Below are 15,271 nucleotides of genomic sequence, written 5' to 3' on the forward strand. Positions count from 1 at the left end.
ATTTTAGGGTCACCCCTGGTCCACCTTTATGGTGGTATCTCGAAACGGCGTCCACCTATGGAACTAAGGATCACTCCCTTTTAAAATGCTCATTAACACCTTTCATTTGATACCCATATCGTACAAACAAATTCTAGAGTCAACCCTGATCCACCTTTATGGCGATATCCCTAAATGGCGTCCACCTATAGAACTATGGCCCACTCCCTCATAAAATACTCTTTAATACCTTTCATTTGCTACACATGTCATACAAACACATTCCAGGATTACCCTCGGTTCAATTTCCTACATGGTTATTTTCCCTTATGTTGTCACCATAGCTCTCAACTGAGTATGTAATGTTCGGTTACACCCGAACTTAACCTTCCTTACTTGTTTTCATTGTCTTTAATTAAACTTATCAACTCTTTGTAATTATTATGCGCACCATTAATATAATCAATGAATGCATCACATAAAAATTTAAAGTTTGAATGCTTTAACAAGGCATCCGTCTCATACTTGGAAAAACCAATAAATTTAATGAGAAATACGCCTCCCGTGGCCTCCCGCGACCCACCTTTACACTTTCCGCACATGAATCCATGTCAGTGCCTCACTTGTAATTGTCATATCACAATCAAGAATCACAAAATGCGTCCTTTTTGCTTTTTTTATTTTTATTTTCGAGTGTATTTATTTTTCAAACTCTCCGCTCACAAAACACGTCTAACTTCTACGACATTCTGAAATTCACGAGTTATTCGCATTAGGAATAATCGCGGAGGTCAACTCAACCGAATGTGCAATGGTCAAGCCTCACTCCGGAGGAACCGCCTTATTGATCACGGTAACCTCTACGCCAGGTAAGCGTTTTCAACAGTGGTAGACTGCTAAAACACGTCCTAGGGTGTCGGATGAGGTCTCAAAAGACGAGATATATTCAAAATTTTTTTTTTCGCCTTAATACAAAGGTAAAGGCCTGGTCTTAGCACTTGACCCCTATTGTAAATTACTATAAAGCAAAGCAAAAAGCTGAGATGTTAACTCATGTCGAAATCAAAGGGGAGAAACACGGGAATGGTGTTACCTAGAGGGTTAGAGGGCTTAGAATATACCCGTGGTAGGTATGCCTGTCGTAAGAGGCGACTAAAATAAAAAATTGAGGCCTTCGGGGAGTGTCCTTATCGCTACAACAACAACAACAACAACAACAACAGCAATGGCAATCGTATTGTAACGAATTTGCTGCAAATCCTCTTATTTGCAACCCTCTGCTAAGTTCGTATCGCTAAACTGTTGAATAAATAACTCCAATATGTAATAACACAAAATGGCCTTTATTCAAGTACTTCACAATAACACTTATACTTTGCAACGAATAGCTTGCTTAATAACCAAACTGATTGACAGCTCAAATGAAACTCTACTATTGGCCGCCAGATCGCGTGCTTAATCAATAACTGATTGATTGCTCAACTCAAACTGAATTACTTCTTACTCGCCTGCCCCGCTTTTATAGTTTACGCTGCATACTTCTAGGCTCTTCGATTTCCAGAACGTACTAGTTAATTTCGGCTACAAAATCGCCAGTCACAACTACGTGCACAAATTATTGCTCTCTCTTGTATTGCCGCTCCGATGCTCGTATACGTACATATGTGAAGACGCAATTATTTATTCGTTTATGTAGATACATAATGATTGAATTATTGATGTGAATACTGCTTGGCATGGCCTTAGCATCGCCTTAGTGATGGTATAGCTTAGGGATGCTAATATCCGTGACACTGCCCTCCACCTAAGTCTGATCGTCCCGATCAGACAAATCTCCCGATCTAACTGCCGCTAGCATCTCCAAATGTACCACTCTTCTAATCCGGGGTTTCCCAGCGGTCTGTATGCGGTAGATGGTATCACTGATCTTCTTCACAACTTTGTACGGGCCTTCCCAACTGCACCGAAATTTGCCTGGAACACCTTTCCGCCGGTGAGGGTTGTTTAACATTACCAAATCCTCCGCCAAGAAACCTTCCGAATTAAAGTTCTTGTCATGCCAGTGTTTCATCTTACTACTCGTTACCCTGGGCCGTTCCTTCACACTCTGTTTTTTGGTCAATGAAACACTTCGTAGAGCTTGCGCTGGACGGATTTGCTTTGCATAATCGGTATCGTTCCCACATTTCACAACAGTAGTGCGCTCCGGCTTGAAACTACCCTCGCATTCTTTCTCGGAAATTCGTTGCTTTGTTTTCCTGCGTCTTTTAGGTTTTGTCAATGCCAGTGTTTCTCTCGCAGGTACTTTTGATTTTGATTTATTTGGCCCATTCGATCTATCAACCTTTGCCTTTGACTTTCGTAGTCTTTGTCGAGTCTTTTCCACCAGTACCCGATTACTGCTGAACCCTTTTTCCAAACTAAAGTTAAGTGGTATGTCCTGGTTCTTATAGCGCATAATTTTTCTCCGCATATCGATCCTGACGTCATGGTCAACCACGAAGTCCACTCCCAATATGACTTCATCAACGATCTCCGCCACAACAAATTTGTGTAGAACCATGACTTTTCCAATTAATACCTCACATACCACTTCGCCTTGGACTTGATTATATTCGCCTGTGACCGTACGCAACCTTGCTCCAGGTAATGACGTTACTCTCCTGTTGACCAAATCAGATCGAATCAAGGAATGAGATGCCCCCGTATCTACAGTCAGTACACGCTCTTTACCATCCACATACCCTCTGATGGTAAGACTGCTTGATTTCCTTCCAATCTGCGACACAGATATCACAGGACATTCAACAGCCGGGGCAAGTTTTCGTTCTTTACATTCGACACGCTCTTGCTCATTTCCGCCAGCTTTGCGTTTACGGTCACCCACATTGTTGGAACTATTAGGACCAAGATCGCAATGACGTGCAATGTGACATGGGTTGCCGCACTTGAAACATTTAATAACTCCGGCATTCTTCTGTTGAGATCCCTTCAGTGCTTCCAAAATTGTGTCTACCCACTCTGGCCTTTCTACTTCCATACGGCGTGCTTTGAAAACTGGCTTACACAGAAGCGACGCTGTTTCCTGAATCAGAGCTTGCGACACCGTTTCTGCGAAAGTTGGCTTTGGGTTTGCGTATGTAGCTCGCTTTGTTTCAACGTCCCGTATGCCATTTATAAAGCTCTGAATCTTCACTCTTTCCGTGTATTCCACGGGTGCATCCGCATTTGCAAAATGAGCCAATCTTTCAATGTCCGAAGCAAACTCCTGCAAAGTCTCATTTGCTTTTTGGTAGCGGTTTTGCAATTCTATTTGAAATATCTGTTTCCTGTGTTCGCTTCCGTATCGCCGTTCTACAGCAGCCATCAATGCGTCATAACTGTTCCGTTCGTACTCTGGAATAGTCTGTAAGATTTCGGCAGCTGGTCCTTTCAATGCTACGAAGAGTGCGGCAACTTTATCTTCCACATTCCAGTTGTTCACTGCTGCGGTCTTCTTAAACTGTAGCTTAAAGACCTGGAAAGGAACGGAACCGTCAAAGGATGGTGTTTTTACCTTTGGATTACTCGCTGAAACTGCTGGACGATTTAATTGTAACTGCTCCATACGACCCTTCAAATCATCGACTTCTGCCTGAAATTGAGCGATTTTTGCATCCTGCGCTTCCAGCTTTGATGTTACCCTTGCTTCCTGTGCTTCTAACTGTGAAGACATTTGTGCCACCTGCAATGATAAGCGCTCCTCTTGTTCTTCCATCTTTGATGTTATGCGTATCTCCTGCGATTCCAGTTGGGATGCCATATATGTCTTCTGTTCTTCCAATTGCGTTTCCATCTTGGATGTAATCTGTGTCGACATTTCTGACATTCGCGTTTCTTGTGCTTCAATTTTCGATGTTATTCGTGTCTCTTGGGATTCCATCTGTGATGACATTGTCGATGTTTGAGCAGATATTGCAGCCAAAATCATGTTCAAGTCTCTGCTCGTAACTGTCTGCGATGTTTCGTTTTTCTCTTCAATTTTTGTTACTTCCTCGCCATCAAGATGAAAGTCATACTCTTCCACATCAATTCCTTCCGCTTCCATTGCCTCTCTAAGCCGTGCCTGAAGTTCAAGTTTAACGCCGCTTGTATTCAATCCACGTCTCTCCAACTCCTTCTTTAGTTGCTGGATCTTCAATTCACTGAACTTTGCCATGTCCAAGTTTATTCGAAGTCTTCGGAATTTATTCAACAATTCCTCTTCTGACACCAATTGTAACGAATTTGCTGCAAATCCTCTTATTTGCAACCCTCTGCTAAGTTCGTATCGCTAAACTGTTGAATAAATAACTCCAATATGTAATAACACAAAATGGCCTTTATTCAAGTACTTCACAATAACACTTATACTTTGCAATGAATAGCTTGCTTAATAACCAAACTGATTGACAGCTCAAATGAAACTCTACTATTGGCCGCCAGATCGCGTGCTTAATCAATAACTGATTGATTGCTCAACTCAAACTGAATTACTTCTTACTCGCCTGCCCCGCTTTTATAGTTTACGCTGCATACTTCTAGGCTCTTCGATTTCCAGAACGTACTAGTTAATTTCGGCTACAAAATCGCCAGCCACAACTACGTGCACAAATTATTGCTCTCTCTTGTGACAACTCAGATAAGATATATGCATGTGTTTGTGCATTGCCGCTCCGATGCTCGTATACGTACATATGTGTAGACGCAATTATTTATTCGTTTATGTAGATACATAATGATTGAATTATTAATGTGAATACTGCTTGGCATGGCCTTAGCATCGCCTTAGTGATGGTATAGCTTAGTGATGCTAATATCCGTGACAGTATGTAAAGCTGGAGACATTAGTTGCGTTCCATTGAGACTTGAGCGAGATACGGATAGAAATTTAACATGCAACTGCAACAACAACGTTGTGATCCTGATATCATAGTACAGGTTTACAAGTATGATATGTATGAGAAGGAAACAATTCCTTTCTCTTTCTAACACACTGCCGTTTGACACTTCGGTCAGTGTCAAACTGGTGTGGAACTCAGTGGAACATGCGTTTGACACTGAACGAAGTGTCAAAATTACCGGGGTTGCTGACGTGGAAAGCGACGCAGGGAAAAAAAAGAAGCGGAATATCAGATATGGGTTGCCGTGGTGGTAAATTTTTTTTACGAATTTAGTATGAAAATGTATTGCACCTATATGCGTCCTACAGAAAATTATACAGATGTCTTGAATTGGGGTATCTGAGGACGCGTAGTTATTCCAGTATTAAGAATACAAACACGGGTGCTAAGTTTTTGTACCCGTTCAAAAGTTCTCCGCGAAAAACAGTTTGAAACCAAGGTTGACTGCAATAACCCGTCCAAAAATGCGGAAAGAGAAATGAAAAGATGCGTTTTGTCCTGTTATCAATAGTCTAAAGGCGAAAGAGTATTCGAATTATTGCAAGCTAGGCAAAAACGCGTCTATTAATACCTCCCCCGACGGTTCTGGTCGTGTTTTAGCAATCGTCCCCGGTAATAAAGTATCACAATTTGTTAATTAAAATTGTCCAAAACATATGGATTTTAAGGAGGGATGTAATTAAGTGCTCGTTTGAAAGTAAATAAGGGCATTTCTTTGTAATTTTACGATAAAAATTTTACGCAGTTTTCGTTAGCAGCTACTACACTTTTCTTGGACTTAAAAAGTACAACAGTGCCAAATAGCATCCACATAAAAAACGAACAAGAACAAGCATTTTATCAGGTGAGCGTGGCTGTTTATGTGCGTGCTGCTACATATCCTACTTGTAGACCTGTACTATGCCTGATACATTGTACAGGTTTACAAGTATGATATGTATGAGAGGGAAACAATTTCTTTCGCTTTCTAACACACGGCAGTTTGACACTTCGGTCAGTGTCAAACTAGCGTGGAACCCAGTGGAACCTGCGTGGAACATGAGTTTTGACACTGAACGAAGTGTCAAAATTACCGGGGTTGCTTCGTCGAAAGCGACACAGGGAAGCAAGAAAGGGATCGGAATATCAGATATGGGTTGCTGTGATGGTAAATTTTTTTGAACGATTTTAGTAGGAAATTTTAAGTGCACCCATATGGGTCCTTTAGAAAATTATAAAAAAGTCTTCAATTGGGGTATCTGAGGACGCGTAGTTATTTCAGAATTAAGAATACAAACACGCGAGTTAAGTTTTTCTACCCGTTCAAAAGTTCTCCGCGAAAAACAGTTTGAAACCGAGGTCGACTGCAATAACCCGTCCAAAAAAGCGGAAAGAAAAATGAATAGACACGTTTTGTCCTGTTGTTAATAGCCGAAGAGAAAAAGTATTCGAATTATTGGAAGCGAGGCCAAAACGGGTCTATTAATAACTCCCCCGACGGTTTTGGTCGTGTTTTAGCAATCGTACCCGGTAATAAAGTATCACAATTTGTTAATTAAAATTGTCCAAAATATATGGTTATTAAAGAGAGATGTAATTAAGTGCTCGTTTGAAAGTAAATAAGTATATTTATTTGTAATATAAGAAAAAAAAATTTTAAGCAGTTTTCGATAGCAGCTACCAAACTTTTTTTTGTCCTAAGAAGTACAACAGTGCCAATTAGCATCCACAAAAAAAACGAACAAGAACAAGCATTTTATCAGGTGAGCGTGGCTGTGTATGTGCGTGCTGCTACATATCCTACTTGTAGACCTGTACAATGGCCTGATATTTATCTGGTTCAATTTCTGATCCGTATAGCAGTTCTGTTCGTTTCGTTTTCTGTAGTAGATTTTTTGACAGCTAACCACTTTTGAGTTGGTAGCACTCATGGCTCAACTATATGGTTGGTTCATCTCTACAGCAACAACATACATTTGTTCACATTGCCAAAATCAGAGTGTTGCTGTTAGACGAATGGAACGGAATGAAAACATAAAACTTAGCAGCATTTTTATGAAGAAAATGTTGTAAATTCGTTGGTTTCATTTTAAGTTTGCCATCCCCTTCTGACAATCCCTACTACAGTGAAATAAAAAAAATAAAATCAGCTGGTCATATGAGCCAACCATATAGTTGAGCCATTGTAGCACTGAACTAAATATGTGTATACATAAAAGAATTCGCCATATTTAAAAGCAAAAACATTGAAAGAGTAAACAATTTGAAGATGATGTAAGGAAAATAAATAGTTTGCTTACGTGCGAAACTATTTAAATGTTAATAATTCTATCAGTATCTTAAAATTTTGTGTACGTTTCTTGTTATTTTCAACAAAACAGATGTTTTATATTAGTGCTTCCAGTTCTCATAAAGTTGATCCAGATCGTTCCAATGAGATTTGAGCCAGAGCCAGAGCTCGATAAACCAATGGAACGGCCCTATTGGTGCTTTATCGGTAACCTTATAACAGCTGATTCGACCAACCTTATGGTAATCAATGCAATCGATTATTGGTACCGCTAAGGTCCTAACCGTATCGTAGCCAACCAATTGGGTTTGGGTTTACCGTCGTAACGATAAGCAGCTGATTACGTTAGGGATACGGATACAGCGATACTACATACGGCACCAATGACTCCGGCTTAAGCCCTGTGACAGCATTCTATCTATATTCGGCTTTAAAAGGTTTTAAGCGCGAATTAATGGTGACTTATAACCATAAAGCCATAACCAGATAAAACAGCTGATCGAACTTACCTTGTTGAAATCAATGTAATCGATTAATGGTGCCATATCATAACGCTAACGCCATAACCATACCGTAGCCAACCAATTGGTTTTTGGTTTTTCGCCATATCCATACCCAAAAATATTTGAGTTGGAGAATTTATTAACTTTTTTGTAGATTTTATTTATTGTTTTGGATACGTTTTGACTAAGTGACTTATTTTTTGGGCTATATGTTTGTATTTTTTTGCGTTTTCTAAATTTTTATGAAATTTTCACGAATTTTAGGTTAAGGCACCAATAACTGATGGCAATTTCATATGGATAAGTAAAAATATGGTTATTTCTATGGCATTATGACTATGTCAACTGTAACTCGGGCTTTATGCAGGGGTGGGCGCACCTGCTAAGAGATCATATACCTGCTAAAGGCTCCATTACTGATACTTAGCATAGACTTGACTTGGCTTGCGAACTGTCACTTACAGTTCTGTTAAATGAACATTGCATGTTACTGATTACTCAAAACTTAACTTGACTTACATAGAAGTCTGTTGAATTTTGATTTTCTATGTAAGTTCTAAGTGACGTTTACATTTTGAGATGCCATTTGTTTGTTTCCATTTCATTTTGACATTTTGTCATACAAATTGACATTTATTTAAAAATTAATTTCAACGCTGATTATGATGCCAGATTTTATGCGCCAAATGGAGTATAATCGTGGCTAAGTTGCCAAGTTTATGCCAAGTCAAGTCAAGTCTATGCTAAGTATCAGTAATGGGGGTTTAAGTTATCATATATGTATACGACCAGCTAAAGGTACGCGCACATTACGCTGCGCGACACGTAGCGGCAGCGGCGCCTCACAGAGCGACATATTTTGGCAATTCACATTAAGCGGCAATCGGGCGACACATTGCGGCAAAAGTTTGTGTTTATTTTTGTTTGCAAAATGGACGACACAGTTTTTGAAGGTGTAATTATTTCATTTTTGTGCTAAGAAGAGGAAAGGAAAAGAAAAAGGTCGTGGCTATGGGTCCAAGACATCTCATACTCAAGATATGAGGAAGGAGAGTTCCACACTCTTTTGCCCAGATTGAAAAAATATGGTGCAAAATTCTTTGCATGTATTCTTATGAGGTAATTCACACCTAGCGGCCGCAGCACTGCGCGGCATTTCCCAACGCGGCTTTTTTGCCTAGTTGCTCAAATTTGCCACGCTGTGCCGGGTCGCGCAGTGGTGCTGACGCTATGTGAATTGCCTCATAAGAATACATGCAAAGAATATTTTGTAGTGCAGTGCAGTGCTGCGTAGCGCATCCTAATGTGGCCTTACCTTAAAGCACAACGACTTCTTCGTCAAAATCAACATTAAATCGCCCTTTAATAAGATTTTAATGCAGCCTATCTTAAATTTCTAAAATTCGGCAGTTGCATGGCGGAACTATACAAGGTGGCAGCACGGTGATTCGTTTGACAGCACTAATATTTCTCTTTGCGTTTGTTTTTGTTTATATTTGCGCTGATTTGGGCGGTATATTAATTATTATAGGACAAAAATGTCTGAAGACGAGGTTTTTCAGCCGTTAAGCGATACCGACAACTTTGAAGATTTCGATAATCAGGCTGAAGAAGAAGAGTTGATCACAGCGCAAAAGGTATTGGGTTAGATGATTACAGTAATTTTAAAAATTTAATGCAAATTTAATTGCCTTTATTTTATTTATGCCGCACATGCTACTCTTCCCAACAACATACTCATTTAATTCTATTATGGCAGGTACTTGAAATTGTCGAAACCGCTTGGCAGAATGAATTATGCGCTCCAGAAATACTACCACATCAAGAAGACATGCTGGAGTTGATGCTTGGCCAGTTGGCGCACATGGAAGAAAATATGAAGGAGCTAGATAAAAATGATTTTAGATTTATTGTACATCAAATGGAGCTGGAACGCATCCGATATGTAATGGCTAGCTATCTGCGTTGTCGATTGAAAAAAATTGAAACTTATACGAGACACATTTTAAATGAAGAAGGAACACGGGATTTATCGGATAAAAGGCTCTCGCCAGAAGAAACCAAATATGCACGAGAGTATGCCGATAATGTGGAGCAATACTTTCAGCAGGTCGCGTTACAGTATATGCCAAATGTGCAACGCGCAGAGGCCGACCAAAGGATTGTACGACCAAATCTAATGAGCCATGTCTTTATCAAAGCGAATGTGGCAGGTAAGATGTATTTATGAATCAATTAGGATATTGGAACTGCATTTGTTTCTTTGTTAATTAGTACCTGCTGTTGTCGTTGGAGTTGATGACGAAGAAGTAGATTTAACAGCTGGGTCACAACACATAATACCCTATCAATTGGTATCGGATTTAATTTATAAAAATCAAGCGCAGCTAATATAACAAATTATATGGTGTTAAAAGCGCAAAGCCACACATCCGGCTTTTTCCAAAACTACGTAAGAAAAACACAATAAATAAAGAAGCATACCGGTCTTTTATCGCTACAACAATAACAACATACCGGTCGCCAAATGAGAGGACGTTTGTGAAAGCACCTGATGAGATCCGGCACCATATAACACGCATTTTATCTATCCATGCACCGGTAGGACATTAAAAAACTCAATAAAGAATCTCTAAGTAGACCTACTAAGAATACTGCGAGTCGTCAACTCTCACAAATTCAGATTAAATCCTATCGTACTTTGTGCTTGGAGCGGTTCTATAAGACAAACCAATGTACCTATCCCTGTGGTCTATCCCTTTTGTCCATGCCCTTCCTGTGCTTAAGCATTATAGCCGTGTCAGTAAACCAATAAATAATTGATGTTTGAATCTTTAGAATACCAGAAATTGATTAGCAATTTTGCACTTTTAGCCACATATCTGTAGCTGAGTGGTAAACAGTTGTACCTTTACTTTTGGCCCAAATTTAGTTAATATAAATTTCGAACTTTACCCTGCCTTCTTGACCCTCTGGAAGAATGTCCTTACTCAGATACTGTTGAGGTACAGAATTTACTTGTTTTGCTCATTTCTCAAAATGTACTTTTTTTGAACATACGACTGTTTGGCTCTCAGCTAGAGATACATGTATACATACATATATTTACTATTAACATATAGTTTTAAATAATCGGGGATGCATTTGTAGCACCAACTTCATTAGGAGTAGGACTAAGTGTGGTGAACATTACGCGCTTGCGTGTTAGCGGGACTGGTGCTTCCTTTGTATCAATCTGCGATGGGACGTTTGCTAGCTTTTCATGATCTGTTTTAATATTATCAATGTTTGGTCGCCGTATGGGAGATGCTAAAATACGTTCCAAACGTTTCTTAAAATCATCGCTTTCGCGTAAACCTTGTGGTATTCGTATGGGAGTAGAAGTACCTTCGACCCCTTCGAAATTATCAATATCTGAGGAGAGTTGGGCAGCATTACGTTTATGTTGTGGTATATCTATTGTTGCTTCGGGTTTGATTGGTTTGGTGTGCTTGAGGATATCTTCAATTGGAGCGGGCAATTTTGTAGAGCATAGTTTGTCAACAAGTTTCTTGATTTTGGTTCGCGTTGCGTAGAAATTCGGGTATTTCTATTGATGAAATTAAATATATTTTTGGTACTTGGTCAAATGAATTAACATTGTAACTTATATAAACAAACCTGTTTTAATGCATGACGCTGTTCCGTAAGTTCAGCAGTTAGATGCTTCATTGCGGCTGTTGAAATGCCATCAATTTTTGGATCCAAACCACTCCCAATCAATCGTTTATTTAACATTTTTTGTGCGTCATTTCGGGTGAATACCTTTGGTTTTATGGGTGCTCTAAAAAGGAGTTGCGGTGTATGCAATGAATACGACAAATTTCCTGTAAAAATACCTGGATTTCTTGATTTCACTTTGCTTTCGATTATGTTGCTCCGGCTCAACAGGAACTCCTTTAGACTCGGATTTACTGCTGCCGCTGTCATCGCTATCATTTTCGCTACTGAAAGTTTCGCTAATGTCTGTGCTGTCTTTTGTATCGGCATCGTCTGAAGATATTTTAGTTCCTGTAATGGATACTGTCTAAATCGCAGTCTCTGCGACTACATACTTAAGCAATCTTATAACTAAAACTGAACGCAAAGTACTCAACTGATCTTGAAGAAATGTTCACAATTCAGATCATTACTAGGTGTTTTTGGAGCTCCAGAGATCTTTTCAATTTAATAAATATTTACACTATGAATCAATCTGAATAGTTTTCTTCCGGGAAAATGTTTAAATTCGCTATATATATGCAATTTTGCGTAGGGATTTTATTTAGAGAGTGTGGGAGGTAGTGAAAGTGGGAGATATAGGGAATAGAAGCACAGAAAAAGAAACGAGCTTTAGAAAATTGATGCGGAGCGGAAGAGTGGGCCGCTATTCGAAATATTGTCATCTGTTGTGCCGGTTCCAGCATACTTGGCTGTATCCTAATCAAAGAACCCGAAATCAATTTGATCATGTCGTGGTCGATGCCAGGCCTAGCATGAGTGCTATGGATCTGCGTACACTACTACTACAAATATCGACTAGGACACATGCCTGTGTGCAGCCGTAAGTGACCACAGGAACGTTTGCCCTTCACAAGGCATGATATTACAATCCTATAACAACCCTCAAACAATAATACATACCATAACCATTGATTGCAACCCGCTTTTCCGCTTTCACAAATGTTCTATTGCTTTCTGTGCTTTGCGAGCCCAATTGCTTGCCATGTAAATGCTTCCTATCTGCTGCTGTGGTCGATGCTATATTCTTAATTTGGCGAACACGAGGTTTCGGTTTCAATGCAGTACTGTCGTTTTCACCGATATTTTCATTTAAAATGTATGTCTCATCATTGACTTTAGCTTTGTCGATATCAACAAATTCCTTTTCCGCAGTTATATTACGTTTGAGGCGTGGTATGCGTTTGGCAGCTTCTGGTTGTGCTCTAGCACTTAAACTTGAATCGCTATCAGAGGGATTGAATGCTGTATATGTGATAACACGAGGAAGAGCATTGATATCGTCTGTTGGTATTTTCGACGTCTTCTCTCTGTGTGTCTCCTTCGCTTTGCTTATGCTTTCCTGCTCGTTACGCTTGCGTATTTCACGCTCTAGCTCTTCCAACTTTTCTTTATAATTAGCTTCCATATTATGCACAAACTCTTCGAGTTTTTCAGCGCTTTTTTGTCCAATTTCGACCACTTTCTCCGTTAACAAGCGCTCAATACCTTCTACTGTAGGCGAACCCCGTCTTTGTAGTGCATTCATATCATTTACATTGAAGCCCTCAAGTTTTTGGTCTCCACTCGGTTCAACAGTAGCCACAGGCGTTGCAACAGTTGGCAAAGCTTTAGTCTCTTCCAAAGTTTGTACTATTTCGTTAAGCTTGCGATTTATTTCCGCTATAGAGTCTTGATTATTAGCCTGTTGCGTCTCACGCCAAGTTTCGAATTCTTGTATTTTCGCCTGCAGATTGTTTAATTGGGCTTTGCGCTCGTGCATTTCGCTACTCTTTATTGCATCCCAAATGCCATCTTGTTCCTTTGTCTCCTGCAATTCGCTTTGCACAGCAGCATTCTTCAGCGTTTTCGCCTGGGGTTCGCGAGGGGTAGTGCTTGTTGTTACCGGCGCAGCTCTTCGTTCACGTATATCACGTTCCGCATTATTAAGACGCTCCTTTAATTGTTTTATTTCTAGTTCTAGCTTGATGGCGTTAATCAATTGCAAGTCGTTGTGTTCGCGTTCCTTTACGTTGACGCTAGATGGCGTATCTGTGCGTCTCTCAGCTATGCTGACGCCTCCATTAGCGCTACCACAACCAAAATTTTTAGCACTGTTTGATATGTGTGCCGCATGCCGTCGAGTTATGTGTATGTTAAGCGCTTCATTACTGATGAAACTCTTCGTACAAAGATGACATGGATAGACAACTTCGTGTATGGCTTCGATTTGTGTGATTTTTTTATGTAACTGTAATATTTCGTTATTCGACTCGGTCAGCGATTTACGTAATTTGGCTACGTCCATTTGTGAAACAGCGTGTGCTTCACGGAGCTCTTGTATGGTCTCATCGAGAAATTTCCGACAGAATAGCAGATATTGTATGGCGAATTGTGAGACAACAAAGTACTTGACTACGCCACTATCCAAGATATTCGTATCTAATATTGTGCCTAATGGCGCCTCAGCGAGATGTGGCAATAATGTGTCCACTTGTTCGAAACGCTGGTCCTGCAGCAGGCGCTCAATTTCGATTGAACCTAGGAGTGAATGACGTGCCTAAAGTTTACAATATGCTTTTGAAGCTTGGGTTCTAATTTGGTAGTTACCTAGGATACGCCAATCAATAGGGCCATCCTTGTATTGTCGCAGCTTGAAACCGGCTTCACGTGCAACTTGAGGATAATTGTAAATAAAATTTATTGCCATTGTATAAATCAACTAATGAACGAATAAAAAAAATTAATATATGCTGTTTGTTTGGCTCAAATTACGATAGTTGGTCGCTTGGCAACGTCTTGAAAGGCTTGTCGTCTAAGGGCGGAATGAAAAGTTGTCGCCTGGTTTGTAGCGCGGTTGAAAGCAATTTAGTTGAAACTAAAAGCTAACAATGTGCTACGTTTGTTTTTGTTGTTGTAGACGCAAAGATGTTAGCCTGTCTATTACCATTACTGTGCTACCCACAACATATTGGTGTTAGTTTGCTTTAGGTGACAGAGGTCACTAAGGGGAGGAAGAAGGACAATAGGCCCTTGCGACATCTACCAGTGGGTTATATTTTTTCGTGTTTTTTTGGGATTTTTTCTTCATTTAACTTCATTTTGGTCGATAAAAAATATCCGGACGAGTAGCAACTTCCTTACTGAAACTGGTAAAGGTATCTGAAAAAAAAAAGGTTGCTGATGGGCGGAGCTACGAGATCCAAATGGCATCTTAGATATGCGCACGCCATTGTGCAGCGTAGAAAAAGCATTCAGTGACCCAATGAATGTTTACCGCCGAGAAAGAGATTTCTCATTTACTACGTACCGCCACTGTTGACATCAAAGATTTCAGAGTCCGATAAAAAATGCAAGACATGGAATGTCGCGTTACCTCAAAAGAAAGAACGGTAGTCTATAGCTTCATGCTTCGTACAGGCTTAGCAACCCGAGGTGTATGGAAGCGATATCGTGATGCTGATATACGCCTACTTGGAGGAAGGACAATTAAATTATGGCATCAATGCGAAGATTTTCAGAAGCTGATTGATAGGAATAATGATCGAACATTCTACCAGAAAATCCAGTACAAGACTAGGGCAGATTTCTGCGAAGTTAATAATGACGATTTGCTAACCGAATAACGGAACCCGCTTAGGGAACACCTCTCTTCTTTGCTAGATAGCGAATGAGATGAGGAACTCCATATCCTAGTCCCTTATAATGAAGCGAGAATGACAATAAAGAAAAAGAAGAATTTCCAACGAATAATATGGCTCCGGGTAGGGATCGACTACCCACCGAGCCAATTAAACATGGAGACATTTGTCTGCTGATTGGAAATTTACTGTGCTTCACCCAATCCATAAGATAGGCCA

General features: G+C 40.0%; 2 protein-coding genes and 1 non-coding gene across 5 annotated transcripts; 1 reads left to right on the plus strand and 2 right to left on the minus strand.

Moving 5' to 3' along the window:
- Positions 1–685: 685 nt before the first annotated feature.
- On the minus strand, positions 686–856 carry LOC137238948 (U1 spliceosomal RNA). The gene has a single exon (XR_010949255.1). It is a non-coding gene; the product is annotated as a U1 spliceosomal RNA (small nuclear RNA).
- An 8,255-nt stretch (positions 857–9,111) lies between these two features.
- Sld5 (DNA replication complex GINS protein Sld5) lies at positions 9,112–14,141 on the plus strand. 2 transcript variants are annotated; one of them, XR_010951551.1, is made up of 4 exons: positions 9,112–9,310; positions 9,433–9,886; positions 9,948–10,274; positions 13,390–14,141. XR_010951551.1 is itself a non-coding variant. In XM_067777639.1 (3 exons), exons 1-3 carry the CDS (start codon positions 9,212–9,214, stop codon positions 10,067–10,069), a joined length of 675 nt encoding a protein of 224 aa, XP_067633740.1. In that variant the 5' UTR covers positions 9,112–9,211; the 3' UTR covers positions 10,070–10,325. The 2 variants fall into 2 exon arrangements, 1 of the variants encoding a protein (XP_067633740.1); XM_067777639.1 differs by lacking the exon at positions 13,390–14,141 and having other exon boundaries at positions 9,948–10,325.
- DZIP1 (DAZ interacting zinc finger protein 1) lies at positions 10,430–14,242 on the minus strand. Of its 2 annotated transcripts, none has more exons than XM_067777633.1 (5): positions 14,022–14,242; positions 12,336–13,952; positions 11,552–11,705; positions 11,334–11,496; positions 10,430–11,262 (listed from the first exon to the last, which is right to left on the minus strand). In XM_067777633.1, exons 1-5 carry the CDS (start codon positions 14,119–14,121, stop codon positions 10,798–10,800), a joined length of 2,499 nt encoding a protein of 832 aa, XP_067633734.1. In that variant the 5' UTR covers positions 14,122–14,242; the 3' UTR covers positions 10,430–10,797. The 2 variants fall into 2 exon arrangements, with proteins under 2 accessions (XP_067633734.1, XP_067633730.1); XM_067777629.1 differs by having other exon boundaries at positions 11,552–11,723.
- Positions 14,243–15,271: the final 1,029 nt, after the last annotated feature.

Source organism: Eurosta solidaginis, chromosome 1 (genome assembly GCF_040869045.1).
Source record: "Eurosta solidaginis isolate ZX-2024a chromosome 1, ASM4086904v1, whole genome shotgun sequence".
NCBI classification, from domain to species: domain Eukaryota; kingdom Metazoa; phylum Arthropoda; class Insecta; order Diptera; family Tephritidae; genus Eurosta; species Eurosta solidaginis.